General features: G+C 45.9%; 1 protein-coding gene across 1 annotated transcript in view; it reads left to right on the plus strand.

Moving 5' to 3' along the window:
- The window catches only part of LOC144606538 (double C2-like domain-containing protein beta), a 231,945-nt gene that overhangs the window by 167,641 nt on the left and 47,776 nt on the right, over positions 1–16,528 (plus strand). Inside the window, exon 5 of the mRNA XM_078422791.1 lies at positions 14,133–14,259. Coding sequence (XP_078278917.1) covers positions 14,133–14,259 — 127 coding nt within the window. The remainder of the gene's footprint in view (positions 1–14,132; positions 14,260–16,528) is intronic.

Below are 16,528 nucleotides of genomic sequence, written 5' to 3' on the forward strand. Positions count from 1 at the left end.
TGTCCTGCCTTCACACCTTACCCTTCCATATCTCTGTGTCTCCCTCTTCCCTGACCCTCAGTCTGAAGACCCCAAGCGTCACCCATTCCTTCTCTCCAGAGATGCTGCCCTGTCCCGCTGAGTTACTCCAGCAATCTGTGTCTACCTTCAGTGCAACTTCAAACTGCATCTGCAGTTCCTTCCTGCACTGACCCATCTTAAACTGGGAAACGCGGCACAGAAGAATCCATGTCGATTAGAAACCATTTTGTTCTTAATTCCTATATGCATAAATTGTGGGGAAATTCAGTCAAAATTAGCCTTAGAGGGAGTACGGAGAAGGTTCACCAGATTGATCCCTGGGATGGCAGGACTTTCATATGAAGAAAGATTGGATAGACTAGGCTTATACTCGCTGGAATTTAGAAGACTGAGGGGGGATCTTATTGAAACATATAAAATTCTTAAGGGGTTGAAGAGGCTAGATGCGGGAAGATTGTTCCCGATGTTGGGGAAGTCCAGAACCAGGGGTCACAGCTTAAGGATAAGGGGGAAGTCTTTTAGGACCGAGATGAGAAAACATTTCTTCACACAGAGAGTGGTGAGTCTGTGGAATTCTCTGCCACAGAAGGTAGTTGAGGCCAGTTCATTGGCTATATTTAAGAGGGAGTTAGATGTGGCCCTTATGGCTAAAGGGATCAGGGGGTATGGAGAGAAGGCAGGTACAGGTTACTGAGCTGGATGATCAGCCATGATCATATTGAATGGCGGTGCAGGCTCGAAGGGCCGAATGGCCTACTCCTGCACCTATTTTCTATGTTTCTATGTTTCTCTGTAAATTGAACAATTTAAGTCAGACAACCTTTGATATTTCGGGCCATTGCTTTCTTGACTTTGAAAAGTAGAGTGTTCTAATAAAGGATTCTCTGACTGCAGTTTGAACAAGCAAGCCACGGAATACTCTGTGCGCCAACAGTTCTATTTTGTTTCATGATAATAGTGATGATGTTGGGGGTTTTTGTTACCGTAAGTCAACAGCCTTCGGCAGAAGAAACTCAACGCTGGATCATGAGTCACTGCCATTAAAAAGAAGTCTATTTTTTTTTAACCATTGTACTAGTTGTAGGGAAATACTCCGAAATCAATGCTCCATTAAAACCTCGTCAATAGAGAAACAAACTGATGTACGTTGGTGTCGATATACAGTTACAACATATAAGGCAACAGGAAAATTATTAACTTTTAGATTACATATGAATAAACAAAACTATTCATGAATTGTGACATTCATGTATTTACAGCATGAATATGAATGCTATTCATGTATTTACAGCATTCTGTGTGAGACAATGCATAATAACCTGGCAGGGATTTATAGTGCAAAGACTACTTTTCTCGTTTTGCTCTAAAAGGTTTGTGCGCCTTCTCCTTGGGTATACGTGGAGAAGATAGAGACAGTTTCTTACACCGCTGGGAATAAAGTGCAAATGGACGATCCAATCATGATGTCCATAAGCCATAGGAGCAGGAGTTGGCCATTCCGCCCATCGCTCAAGGCTTTTCACTGTACCTCGGTACAGCTAACAATAAACTAAACTGAACTGAGTCGACTCTGGAATTCAATCACTCCCGATGTATCTTTCCCTCTCAGCCCCATTCTCCTGCCTTGAAAACATAGAAACATAGATAATAGGTGCAGGAGTACGGCCATTTGGCCCTTCGAGCCAGCACCGCCATTCATTGTGATCATGGCTGATCATTCACAATCGGCAACCCGCGCCTGCCTTCTCCCCATAACCTGTGACACCTGTACTAATCGAGATTCTATCTATCTCTGCCTTAAAAATACCCAATGACTTGGCCTCCACAGCCATCTCTGGCGATGAAATCCGATGTATCACAGCTCAAGCTATTCCTGTCCACTCTCTCATGACCCATGCACTGGCACAAGCACCTTATCTTTTGCCTTAACACCTAAGTGCTCAGTGGGTCAGGCAGCATCTATGGAAAGAATGGATAGGCGACGTTTCGGGTTGGGACTCTTCTTATCTCTTGCCTTCTTTTGCACAACAGTCATCGATGAGCATGGTGAACATCTTTCCTTTACTTCACAAAATGCTGGAGTAACTCAGCGGGTCAGGCAGCATCTCAGGAGAGAAGGAATGGGTGACGTTTCGGGTCGAGACCCTTCTTCAGACTGATGTCGAGACCCTTCGTCAGACTGATGTCAGGGGAGGGGGCGGGCGAGGAGCCCCCGCTGACATCAGTCTGAAGAAGGGTCTCGACCCGAAACGTCACCCATTCCTTCTCTCCCGAGATGCTGCCTGACCCGCTGAGTTACTCCAGCATTTTATGAAATAAATACCTTCGATTTGTACCAGCATCTGCAGTTATTTTCTTACACTATCTTTCCTTTACTGCTATCTTCAAAATGGAAGCTAAGATTAGACACTGCTGGAAAGTTGAATGTAGTGTAGGGAGCTTCCTATTTAATGATAGGAAACATTTAATCCGTGTTTGTACTCTCTCAGCACTGAAATTAGTTGTGTGTTATGTTATGTGGAGAGAACAAGTGTCCGTTCATTCATTGTGACAGAAACTCTGTGTTCCTTCCACGCTTCATGTGTGCCGCTTGCCAAGTCAGCTTTAGTTTAGTTTAGTTTAGAGATGCAGCGCGGAAGCAGGCCCTTCGGCCCATCAGGTCCATGCTGACCAGTTGATCCCTGCAAACTAACACTGCCCTACACACACGAGGGACAATTTACAATTCTACCAAGCCAACTAACCTACGAACCTGTGCCGTGTATGGAGTGTAGCAGGAAACTGGAGATCCCGGAGAAAACCCACGCGGGTCATGGGGAGAACGTGTAAACTCCGTACAGACAGCACCCGTAGTCAGGATCGAACCTTGGTCTCTGGCGCTGTAAGGCAGTAACTCTACCGCTGTAAGGCAGTAACTCTACCGCTGTAAGGCAGTAACTCTACCGCTGTAAGGCAGTAACTCTACCGCTGTAAGGCAGTAACTCTACCGCTGTAAGGCAGTAACTCTACCGCTGTAAGGCAGTAACTCTACCGCTGTAAGGCAGTTACTCTTCAGCTGCGCCACCGTGCTGCCCATGAGGGTTGTTTCTTTTAGAAAAAGGAGTAATTCTCCACTGTGGATGTGGGAAGGATGTTTTCTGTAATGGGAGAGTCTAGAACCAGAGGGCACAGCCTTAGAATAAAAGGACGTATCTTTGGAATGGAGATGAGGAGGAATTTCTTTAGCCAGAGGGTGCTTTATTTTTTTAGCCAGAGGGCGACATTGATAGGTTCTTGATTAGTAAGGGCGTGAAAGGTCATGGGGGAAGGCAGGAGAATGGGGTTGATGGGGAAAAATGATGATGAGAGGGAATCTTATCGAAACATATAAGATTATTAAGGGGTTGAACACGTTAGAGGCAGGAAACATGTTCCCAATGTTGGGGGAGCCCAGAACAAGGGGCCACAGTTTAAGAATAAGGGGTAGGCCATTTAGAACTGAGATGAGGAAAAACCTTTTCAGTCAGAGAGTTGTGAATCTGTGGAATTCTCTGCCTCAGAAGGCAGTGGATGCCAATTCTCTGAATGCATTCAAGAGAGAGCTGGATAGAGCTCTTAAGGATAGCGGAGTGAGGGGATTATGGGGAGAAGGCAGGAACGGGGTACTGATTGAGAATGATCAGCCATGATCACACTGAATGGCGGTGCTGGCTCGAAGGGCCGAATGGCCTCCTCCTGCACCTATTGTCTATTGTCTATTGAGATGAGGAGGAATTTCTTTAGCCAGAGGGCAACATTGATAGGTTCTTGATTAGTAAGGGCGTGAAAGCTCATGGGGGGAAGGCAGGAGAATGGGGTTGAGGGGGGAAAAATGATTAAAAGGCAGAGTAGATTCGATGGGCCGAATGGCTTAGTTTTGCTCCTGTGTCCATGGTCTTAGCTGCAGAGAACAAACAGGCTCAGTTGAAGGCCAGTTTTTGGGGGAGTTCAAAACTCCATTTGGTCCAGATGATGAAGGTGACCACATCTGAAACAAAGGAAACGCGTTACCATGGGAACTGCAAACATTCCTGCTGCTCATAGGAGACTCCTTTACAGATCAATGGTTTCCAAGTCTAATGACAGCATGCGACAAGGATTCAGCCAGGGGATTATAATCATTGCCAACACCACTGACATTCTTTGGGTTTTCAGTTTAGTTTAGTTTAGTTTACTTTAGAGACACAGCAGGGAAACAGGCCCTTTGGCTCACCGAGTCCGTGCCGACCAGCGATCCCCTGCACACTAACAATACCCTACACACACTCGGGACAATTTTACATTTAAACCAAGCCAATCAGCCCTGCAAATGCGCACGTCTTTTGGAGTGTGGGAGGAAACCGAATGTCTCAGGGAAAATCCACGCAGATCACGGGGAGAACGTACGAGCTGGGTACAGACAGCACCCGTAGTCAGGATGGAACCCGAGTCTCTAACGCTGTGAGGCAGCAGCTCGACCGTTGCGCCACTATGCCACGGTTTGCTGGGGTTACTGGTGCAGGATTGCCAGGCTGATTTGGAGATGCATATTATAGACAATAGACAATAGACAATAGGTGCAGGAGTAGGCCATTCGGCCCTTCGAGCCAGCACCGCCATTCAATGAGATCATGGCTGATCATTCTCAATCAGTACCCCGTTCCTGCCTTCTCCCCATACCCCCTGACTCCGCTATCCTTAAGAGCTCTATCTAGCTCTCTCTTGAATGCATTCAGAGAATTGGCCTCCACTGCCTTCTGAGGCAGTGAATTCCACAGATTCACAACTCTCTGACTGGAAAAGTTTTTCCTCATCTCCGTTCTAAATGGCCTACCCCTTATTCTCAAACTGTGGCCCCTTGTTCTGGACTCCCCCAACATTGGAAACATGTTTCCTGCCTCTAACGTGTCCAACCCCTTAATAATCTTATACGTTTCGATAAGATCCCCTCTCATCCTTCTAAATTCCAGTGGACACAAGCCTAGCCGCTCCAGTCTTTCAACATACGACTGACAGTATGTTGCAATAATATATATCATCTGCAATTTATTGATAAGTCCTCAGACGCAGTTCAGTGGAGGATTCTAACGGCAACCCCGGGAGCTGCAAGTGATGGTTATTTTTAATAAAATAACAAAGCCCAGTGTAGCGTGCGGCAGCGTTGATAAAACCAATATAACGGAGCCTGGTTAGTGAAGGCACACACAATTTAATAAAAGCAGATTTAATATTGATTCAAATAACTTTTCCTCTTCGTAGTTCAATGCTTCCAAAGCTATCTGATGGAGGTATCTCCAGCGAGGTGGAGCCTCACATCTGATCGTTGCTGCATCTCAGCTTTCCTGCTGCCGACAGAGTAAATCATGGGCATCTACAGCTGTTTATTGCATTCCCCGACAAGGAGTATTTCAGAATTCATGATCGCAGATCAGAATGAATATATATGCTCCATATTTCACTCCGCGCCGATTATTCTTCCCTGTAAATGTCGACAATGGAACCTATGTCAGGGGTGGGTGGGCCGTAAATCTTCCCCTTGGCGAGACGTATCAAAGCGTTTCACAGCGCAGACCGGCCCTGAAAATAACGTGCGGATTTACGGGCCTTGGACTTTTCTTCAAATCCGACATTTCAATCCCCCGCTATAAATTTAAAGTTTCGATGGGAAGTGGGAAATAAGTTGTGAATTTTAAAAAGTGTGGAGGAATGCCACCACACAGGGGGAGGCGCGCGGTGGTGCACCGGTAGAGGCGCTGCCTCACGGCGTCAGAGACCCGGGGTCGATCCGAACTATAGGTGCTGTCTGTACGGGGTTCGTATGTTCTGCCTGGGTTACCTCTGGATGTTAGAAAATAGGTGCAGGAGTAGGCCATTCGGCCCTTCGAGCCTGCACCGCTATTCAATATGATCATGGCTGATCATCCAACTCAGTATCCCGTACCTGCCTTCTCTCCATACCCCCTGATCCCTTTAGCCACAAGGGCCACATCTAACTCCCTCTTAAATATAGCCAATGAACTGGCCTCAACTACCTTCTGTGGCAGAGAATTCCACAGACTCACCACTCTCTGTGTGAAGAAATGTCTTCTCATCTCGGTCCTAAAAGACTTCCCCCTTATCCTTAAATTGTGACCCCTTGTTCTGGACTTCCCCAACATCGGGAACAATCTTCCTGCATCTAGCCTGTCCAACCCCTTATGAAATTTTGTAAGTTTCTATAAGATCCCTCCTCAATCTTCTAAATTCCAGCGAGTACAAGCCGAGTCTATCCAGTCTTTCTTCATATGAAAGTCCTGCCATCCCAGGGATCAATCTGGTGAACCTTCTCTGTACTCCCTCTATGGCAAGAATGTCTTTCCTCAGATTAGGAGACCAAAACTGTACACAATACTCCAGGTGTGGTCTCACCAATGCCCTGTACAACTGCAGCAGAACCTCCCTGCTCCTATACTCAAATCCCCTCGCTATGAATGCCAACATACCATTGGCTTTCTTCACTGCCTGCTGCACCTGCATGCCTACTTTCAATGACTGATGTACCACGACATCCAGGTCTCGTTGCATCTCCCCTTCTCCTAATCGGCCACCATTCAGATAATTCAGTGTTCCGATTTCCTCTCGCACTCCCAAGACGCACGGGTCTGTAGGTTAATTGGCTTTGGTAAACAAGAATGTAAATTGTCCCTACTGTACAGGGTGATCACTGATTGGCGTGGACAGACAGCACCCACAGCCAGGATTGAACCCGGGTCTCCGGCATTGGAACAGGCCCCTCGATCCACCGTGTCCGCGCCGACTAGCGATCACCATACACTAGTTCCCTCACACACACTAGTCACAATTTAAAGAAGCCAAATAACCTGCAAAACTTGAATGTCTTTGGAATGTGGGAGGAAACCAGTGCACCTGGAGAGAACCCACGCATGTCACGGGGAGAAGATACAAACTCCATACAGACAGCACCCGGAGTCAGGATTGAACCTGGGTCTCTAGCAGTGTAAGGCAGCAGCTCTGCCGCTGTGCTATCACTGGTCGGCCCGGACTCGGTGGGCTGAAGGGCCTGTTTCCATGTTGTATCTCTAAACTAAACTAAACTAAACTACAACTAAGGGTAAACATTGTTTTGAAAGAACGCTGATTGAAAGAAAATTAGTGAAGCTTAATTACACACCTAGTGTGTTTTTTGCCAGCTAACTCTCCACGATCTTAAATCATTGATGTAAAATAGGTTTCACTTGCAGTTAAAGAACACCAGCAATATTCAATCATTAGGTAGAAAACTTTATCATATTCAGGATTGTGTCGGGAAAAGTAAACGTAATAAATACTGGTAAACAAAGCACCAGCATACTTGATCATTAGTTAAAATATCATTGAAATATCGTTTATTCAAACTGATAATTGGTCATTTTTAAAATAATTTTCCTGAGCAATGTTTACCCTTAGTTGTAGTTTAGTTTAGTTTAGTTTAGTTTAGAGACACAACACTGGGACAGGCCCTTCAGCCCATTGAGTCCGCACTGACCAGCGATACACGAACACAATCCTACACACTAGAGACAATTTACAATTTTTACTGAAGCCAATTAACCTCCAAACCTGTAACACTTTGGAGTGTGGGAGGAAACCTGAGCACCCGGAGAAAACCCACGTGGTCACAGGGAGAATGTACAGGCAGCGCCCGTAGTCAGGATCAAACCCAGGTCTCTGGCGCTGTAAGGCAGCAGCTCTACCGCAGCGCCACCGAGCCGCCCAACAAGGCCTGCCCATCTTAGACAATAGACGATAGGTGCAGGAGTAGGGCCATTCGGCCCTTCGAGCCAGCACTGCCATTCACTGTGATCATCCAAAATCAATGATCATCCAAAATCAATAACCCATTCCTGCCTTCTCCCCATATCCCTTGATTCCGCTGTCTAACTCTATCTTGAAAGCATCCAGAGAATTGGCCTCCACTGCCTTCTGAGGCAATGATCCATAGGATGTGGGAGGAAACTGGATCTCCTGGAGAAAACCCACGAGGTTTCCTGTTCAGAGGGAGCAGCTTGGCCACAGATTCACTTCCAAATAAAATATTTCAGGGAAATAATTTCAAGGGATTTTTGATGGAATCAGATAAAGAAGGTGCCGTGAGTCATCTCTGAACACTTACTTAATCATCTTAACACCTGACATTTAAAATAAACCCTAGTTAAATGTATATCCGATAACATGGATGCGAGCCAGGACTCTGTATCTGTTGGCCATTATCATTGCACGAGCTTTATTCTATTCTACACGGTAAATGACCTGGTGGATGAAGGATTGACAGAGAAGGTGTGGATTTTACTGAGTTGTGGGTTTAGTTTAGCTTAGTTTATTGTCACGTGTACCGAGGTACAGTGAAAAGCTTTTGTCGCGCGCTATCCAGTTAGCGGAAAGACAGTACATGATCACAATCGAGCCAATTGAGTTGGAGACTTTGTTTGGCTGCATTTCTTGCTTTGTCATTCATCTGATTGTTGGCTGTTGGGTTAAACACACAAGAACAGCGAATGGGAAGAAACACGCTAAATGCTTTCCAGCAGAAGAACTTCAGAGAGATCATGCACAGAATATGAAGGATAACTGAAAGGGGCGGCACGATGGCGCAGCGGTAGAGTTGCTGCCTCACAGCGCCAGAGACCCAGGTTCGATCCTGACCACGGCTGCTGTCTGTACATCGGTCTCCAGGAAAGGCCACAAATTCCATGATGTTAGGCCGCAGTGGGGACAGAGATACGATACGGGAAAAAATCGCATCTCCGTCGAGGTAAGAGATTGAAAAAAAGTTTCCCCCACGGGGAAATTGTAGTTTAATTGGATCGGTATAAATGTAAAATTGTGCCTAGTGTGTGTCGGGTCGTGTCAGTGTGCGGGGATCGCTGGGCGGCGTGGACTCGATGGGCCGAAGGGACTGTTTCCGCGCTGTATCTTTAAACCCAACTAAACTAAACTAAACACTCCAATCTTACTTTGCAAGCTGTTGAAAACTTTTGAGGGGTTAAAATGTTACAGGTTGAGATGAATCTCATTCTGTTTCTGGCAGCAGCAAATTTAATATCCGTTACCTGAGCAGAGACAAACGCTAGTCCATTTAATACCTTTATCAGATCCAGTCGACGTGCCTGGGACTTACTGGATTTTATCAAATATAAGAAAGCCCATTTTCTGTCAATTACCTTTCTAATGAATGAACCTTTCTCAGCTTGGTGCAGTGATCAGTCTCTGCATTTGCAGATTCTGCTCCTGATTCTACACAAAAGTATTCTCGTCCTTTCGAAATAAATGCGAGCATTGTGTTTGCCTTCCTTAGCTATTACCCATTCCACTTGCAGATTATCTTTTTGGGAATCCAGCACCAGCACTCCCAAGTCCCATTGCATCTCCGATTTCTGAATTCTCTCCCCATTTATGGAGGGCGTGCAGCGTAGGTTCACTAGGTTGATTCCCGGAATGGCGGGACTGTCGTATGTTGAAAGGCTGGAGCGATTGGGCTTATATACACTGGGATTTAGAAGGATGAGGGGGGATCTTATTGAAACATATAAGATAATTAGGGGATTGGACACATTAGAGGCAGGAAACATGTTTCCAATGTTGGGGGAGTCCAGAACAAGGGGCCACAGTTTAAGAATAAGGGGTAGGCCATTTAGAACGGAGGTGAGGAAGAACTTTTTCAGTCAGAGAGTGGTGAAGGTGTGGAATTCTCTGCCTCAGAAGGCAGTGGAGGCCAGTTCGTTGGATGCTTTCAAGAGAGAGCTGGATAGAGCTCTTAAGGATAGCGGAGTGAGGGGGTATGGGGAGAAGGCAGGAACGGGGTACTGATTGAGAGTGATCAGCCATGATCGCATTGAATGGCGGTGCTGGCTCGAAGGGCTGAATGGCCTACTCCTGCACCTATTGTCTATTGTCTATTGTCTATTGTCTATTTAGAAGACAGGTTACGCCTGTCTTTATTCCTACTACCAAATTGCACGACTTCACACTTTGCCACGCTGTATTCCATCTGCCACTTCTCCGGCCACTTCTCCCAACCTGTCCAAGTCCTTCTGCAGAGCCCCTCCTTTCCTTACACTATCCCCACACCTATCTTTGTATCATCTGCAAAGGTGGCCACAAAGCCTTCGATCCCCACATCCAAGAGGTTCGCAAGAACGGCTCCAGTCCATCGAGCGTGTGGGCCGACCGGACTTTGGACTTTGAATAATGGTGCTAAAAATGGCGGCTCCCGCAGGTGTAGTATGTACAAAAAGAATTTCACTCTGCAGTTAAACATTTAATTTAAACCCGCTCTCCCTCTGCTGGTCACTTCCAAAGGTTTTGCCTTTGATTAGTGCAGGTGTCGGGGGTTATGGGGAGAAGGCAGGAGAATGGGGTGAGGAGGGAGGGATAGATCTGCCATGATCGAATGGCAGAGTAGACTTGATGGGCTGAATGGCCCAATCCTGCTCCAATCAGTTATGACCTTAAGATCTACCTCTCTGATAGAAATTGCAAACCCCAATTTTTCTACCAGCTCTTCTCCATTCTGATCATATTCACCAGAGTGTAAGAAAATAACTGCAGATGCTGGTACAAATCGAAGGTATTTATTTCACAAAAGGCTGGAGTAAATCAGCAGGTCAGGCTGTATCTCAGGAGAGAAGGAATGGGTGATGTTTCTGAAGAAGGGTCTCGACCCGAAACGTCACCCATTCCTTCTCTCCTGAGATGCTGCCTGACCTGCTGAGTTACTCCAGCATTTTGTGAAATAAATAGACAATAGACAATAGACAATAGACAATAGGTGCAGGAGGGGGCCATTCGGCCCTTCGAGCCAGCACTGCCATTCAATGTGATCATGGCTGATCATTCTCAATCAGTACCCCGTTCCTGCCTTCTCCCCATACCCACTGACTCCGCTATCCTTAAGAGCTCTATCTAGCTCTCTCTTGAATGCATTCAGTGAATTGGCCTACACTGCCTTCTGAGGCATAGAATTCCACAGATTCACAACTCTCTGACTGAAAATGTTTTTCCTCATCTCAGTTCTAAATGGCCTACCCCTTATTCTTAAACTGTGGCCCCTTGTCCTGCCTCTAACGTGTCCAACCCCTTAATAATCTTATACGTTTCGATAAGATACTCACCAGGGTCGTATTCTATGAGATTTGATTACACTAAAGGTGCAAAATTGATTTTTCCTATTATTGTCGTGAACTTGGGATCTAGTCGGAAAAATAGAATTCCAATCATTTGTATGAATTGTCGTAATTCAGGGAAAAGGTCGCTGACGCTAATCTCAGCATGATTTCCCGTAAATTATAATATGCTGGTAATTGGGTTTGGATGAAGTTAGCAAACTGTTCATTCATTCTCAATTCCCTTTCAAAATCCTAATCAATCACTACATTTTTCCGTTGTAAGAGCTCGCCAAATGACAGGAAGTAAAGGACATTATTCACGTGCGTCGAATCGATTCTGTGCAGAAATCACTGGCACTGATTTAGGAACATCAGCAGCTCAACCAGTTCCTTCTGTAGATAGACACTAAAAGCTGGAGTAACTCAGCGGGACAGGCAGCATCTCTGGAGAGAAGGAATGGGTGACGTTTCGGATCACGACCCTTTCTCAGCCTCGTCTCGACCCGAAATGTCACCCATTCCTTCTCTCCAGAGATGCTGCCTGTCCCGCTGAGTTACTCCTGCTTTTTGTGTCTGTCTTCGGTTTAAACCAGCATCTGCAGTTCCTTCTTACACAGTTCATTCTGCATATCATTTCTGCATATGCCTTCTACATATCTTCCATTCATTTGTCCTGAGTACTATCCACTGTATATATCTCTTGTTATTCTTTCCCCTGACTCTCGGTCTGTAGAAGAGTCTCGACTTGAAAAACGACACCTATTCCTTTTCTCCAGAGATGCTGTCTGACCCGCTGGAGTTACTCCAGCATATCCTGTCTGTCTTCAGTTTAAACCAGCATCTGCAGTTCCTTCCTAAACATAGGCTAATTCATTGTAGCTTGCTGTAATGGTAGCCATTTAACATTCAGTATTTAGGCTTGGCTTTTGCATAAATGCTAATTAAAAGAAGATACAGCATCTAGTCATCAATTTTGTACTCAAGCAAATCTACCCTTGAGGACAAGGCAAAAATTATATCTCAAGTGGCTGCCGCTTTTGAGCTGATTATTTTTATTTTATGTCTTACACTACCAAAAATAAATACCAGTTTTCACCCTGAAGTATTTTAGAAACATCTACATAGAAAATATGTGCAGGAGTAGGCCATTCGGCGCTTCGAGCCTGCACCGCCATTCAATATGATCATGGCTGATCATCCAACTCAGTATCCATACCCCCTGATCCCTTTAGCCACAAGGGGCCACATCTAACTCCCTCTTAAATATAGCCAATGAACTGGCCTCAACTACCCTCTGTGGCAGAGAATTCCACAGATTCACCACTCTCTGGGTGAAAAAAAACTTTCTCATCTCGGTCCTAAAAGACTTCCCCCTTATCCTTAAACTGTGACCCCTTGTTCTGGACTTCCCCAACATCGGGAACAATCTTCCTGCATCTAGCCTGTCCAACCCCTTAAGAATTTTGTAAGTTTCTATAAGATCCCCCCTCAATCTTCTAAATTCCAGCGAGTACAAGCCGAGTCTATCCAGTCTTTCTTCATATGAAAGTCCTGCCATCCCAGGAATCAATCTGGTGAACCTTCTCTGTACTCCCTCTATGGCAAGAATGTCTTTCCTCAGATTAGGAGACGAAATCTGTCCTTTCTACAATGAGAGGAGGGTTACTGCGGACAGAATATCCTTTGTGCCTCTACACATCCTTCACCAATCCAGGGCAGTATGGTGGTGCAACATTAGAGTTTCTGCACTTCAGCACCAGAGACCTGGGTTCAATCCTAAGCATGGGTGCTGTCTGTGTGGAGTTTGTACGCTCTCCCCATGACCGCGTGGGTTTCCTCCGGGTGCTCCGGGTTTCCCCCCCACACTCCAAAGGCGTGCAGGTTTGTAGGTTCATTGGCTTCGGAACAATTGTAAAAATTCTCCCCAGTGTGTGTAGGATAGTGTTAGTGTGCGGGGATCGCTGGTCAGCGCGGACTCGGTGAAGGTATCTCTAAACTAAACTAAATTAATGAAGCTGCCTCGCCCTCCATCGCTTCGTATATTTGTCCTCCGTCATCCTAAAATTCCAACGGTTACTGCTTTCCTGTGGAAAAAATATTCCATGCCGTTAACAACTTTGCCGATCCAGCCTTGAAATGACGACCCAACGACCAACCGAGCCAGTGAGTGAGGCCATCGCACTGGCCACAAGAGGAATTCACCCAGAAGAGAGCGAATCTTTAGCGTTCTCTGCCCAGGTGGGGCGTGGAGGCACGGCCTCTGGTCAAGTTGAAAAAATCAATTCATTTTGGAGATTAAGAGAGTCAAGGGATGTGGGGAAGGAACCATGAGTTCAACGGTCAGCCGTTGTCTCATTGAACGGTGAAGCAGGCACCCAAGGCAAGACATAGACAAACAAGAATAGTGAAAGGCTTGGATAGAGTGGATGTGGAGAGGATGTTTCCACTAGCGGGAGAGTCTCGGACGAGAGGTCAGAGCCTCAGAATTAAAGGACGTTCCTCTAAGAAGAAGATGCGGAGGAATTTCTTTAGTCAGAGGGTGGTGAACCTGTTGAATTATTTGCCACAAAAGGCTGTGGAGGCCGTCAATGGATATTTTTAAGGCAGAGATGGATATATTCTTGATTAGTACAGGTGTCGGGGGTTATGGGGAGAAGGCAGGAGTATGGGGTTAGGAGGGAGAGATAGATCAGCCATGATTGAATGGCGGAGTAGACTTGAAGGGCCGAATGGCCTAATCTGCTCCTATCACTTATGACCTTATGACCTTATGTCTCCTCGTATTCCTATTTCCTGTACACTGATGACTTTAATGGATTTAATTGGTTTATTAACTGCAAACCCTTTCCAGAGTCTGTTCTTCCGAGTCTTGTTTATCAATATCGAGAGCATTTCTCCGTTACCTTTTCCACGTTTGCTGATTCAACCATTGAGTAATTGCCAGTAACGCCTGCAATCTTATTGTTGCAGAGTTTCAGTGTGTGATGAAGATAAGTTCCGTCATAACGAGTTTATTGGCGAGACCAGAATACCGTTGAAAAAGCTAAAGCCAAATCAAACGAAGAATTTCAACATTTGCCTGGAGAAACAACTACCAGTGAGTGATAATGCTGTTTGTATTGATTATTCCCTTGCAGGCCACAGTGAAGGGACTTAGAGTCATAGAGTGACACAGCGTGGAAACAGGCCCTTCGGCCCAACTTGCCCACACCGGCCAACTAGTCCCAGCTGCCTGCCCTTGGCCCATAACCCTCCAAACCCGTCCTATCCATGTACCTGTCTAACTGTTTCTTAAATGTTGGGATAGTCCCAGCCTCAACTACCTCCTCTGGCAGCTTGTTCCATACACCCACCACCCTTCGTGTGAAGAGGTTGCCCCTCAGATTCCTATTAAATCTTTTCCCTCTTCACCTTGAACCTATGTCCTCAGGTCCTCGATTCCCCTACTCTGGGCAAGAGAATCTGTGCATCTACCCGATCTATACCTCTCGTGATTTTGTACACCTCTATAAGATCACCCCCTCATCCTCCAGCGCTCCAAGGAATAGAGACCCAGCCTGTTCAACCTCTCCCTGTAGCTCACACCCTCTAGTCCTGGCAACATCCTCGTAAATCTTCCCTGAACCCTTTCAAGCTTGACAATATCTTTCCTTTAACATGGTGCCCGGAACTGAACGCAATATTCTAAATGCGGTCTCACCAACCTCTTATACAGCTGCAACTTGACTTTTTACACTATCGTATCTTCTTAGGAAGCTGAACCTCATTGAAATGTACAGAATAATGAAAGCCATAGATAGAGTGGATGTGGAGAGGATGTTTCCACTGGTGGGAGAGTCTAGGACCAGAGGTCACAGCCTCAGAATTAAAGGGCGCTCTTTTAGAAAGGAGGTGAGGAGGAACTTCTTTAGTCAGAGGGTAGTTAATCTGTGGAACTCAATGCCACAGAGGGCTGTGGAGGCCAAGTCAATAGATATTTTTCAAGCAAGTTCTTGTTTAGAACGGGTGTCAAGGGTTATGGGGAGATGGCAGGAAAATGGGATTAGGAGGCAGAGATCAACCATGATTGAATGGCGGAGTAGACTCGATGGGCCGAATGGCCTAATTCTACTATAACTTGTGTACTTGTGAACCATATTCTGCCCAAGCTCAGTCCGTCTAAACCTACCTGATCTCCCGGTTGCTAAACACTTTAACTCCCCCTCCCATTCCCACACTGACCTTTCTGTCCTGGGCCTCCTCCACTGTCAGAGTGAGGCCCAACGCAAATTGGAGGAACAGCACCTCATATTTCGCTTGGGCAGCTTACAGCCCAGCGGTATGAAAATTGACTTATCTCACTTCAAGTAACCCTTGCTTTCCCTCTCCCTCTCCCTCTCCCTCTCCCCCATCCTAGTTCTCCGACCAGTCTGACTGTCCCTCTGATTACATTTTATCTTTGTGAACTTCGTTGTCAACTTCCCCAGCTGACAATGATCTAGTCTACTTTTTTCCTCGAGCTTCGTCCCCCTTTCACACCTTACCCTTCCGTATCTCTGTGCCTCCCTCTCCCCTGACTCTCAGTCTGAAGAATGGCCTCCACCCGAAATGCCACCCATTCCTTCTACCCAGAGATGCTGCCTGTCTGGCTGAGTTACTCCAGCATTTTGGCCTATCTTCGGAGTAAACCGGCATCTGCAGTTCCTTCCTACACGTTAACCAAATGTTTCTTAGATACAAAGCTAAACACGATCTAATTATGTTCAGATTAAAGACACAAATGCCAGATATTTATCGTGGCACATTGGCGCGGTGGTAGTGTTGCTGCCCTACAGCACCAAAGACCCGGATTATTTTAACCAACTAGGCATTCATTTTCCTTCAGGGTTCAACAGGTCCTGCTCTGATATAAAATATAAAATTGATTTCTCTGCCCTGATAGAGAATCTCGGGGGTCAGTTGGACGGACAGGTGGGTAAGGATTTTTAGGAAGGATCGTTGAGTCTAAACGGTAAACGAGGGTTAAAGGCCCTGAGGTTTCAATCCTCTAAAGATTAAAAAAGGTCTAATGCGTTAGCAGCTAATAAGGTGTACCGTGTCTCATTCGGGGACATAGAATAAAAGGTATAATAAGACTCAACCAATAATGATCCTCGGGTAAATTATAGAGCATAAGTGTGTTTTGTGTGTTGTGTGTGTTGTATATAAAGAGTTAAAATTAAAGAGTTGTATATCGGACAAGGGAGTACTTCTCTGCCTAACACCCAGCCTTAGACCGGTTGTTAAGAGGGGAAATCCCCCACGCGAAGGTCAGGACACTGATACACAAACCGTTGGAAGATATTACACTTTCTCGGCATCGGCACGGTGGCGCAGCGGTAGAGTTG

Source organism: Rhinoraja longicauda, chromosome 26, assembly GCF_053455715.1.
Source record: "Rhinoraja longicauda isolate Sanriku21f chromosome 26, sRhiLon1.1, whole genome shotgun sequence".
In the NCBI taxonomy this organism is placed as follows: Eukaryota; Metazoa; Chordata; class Chondrichthyes; order Rajiformes; family Arhynchobatidae; genus Rhinoraja; species Rhinoraja longicauda.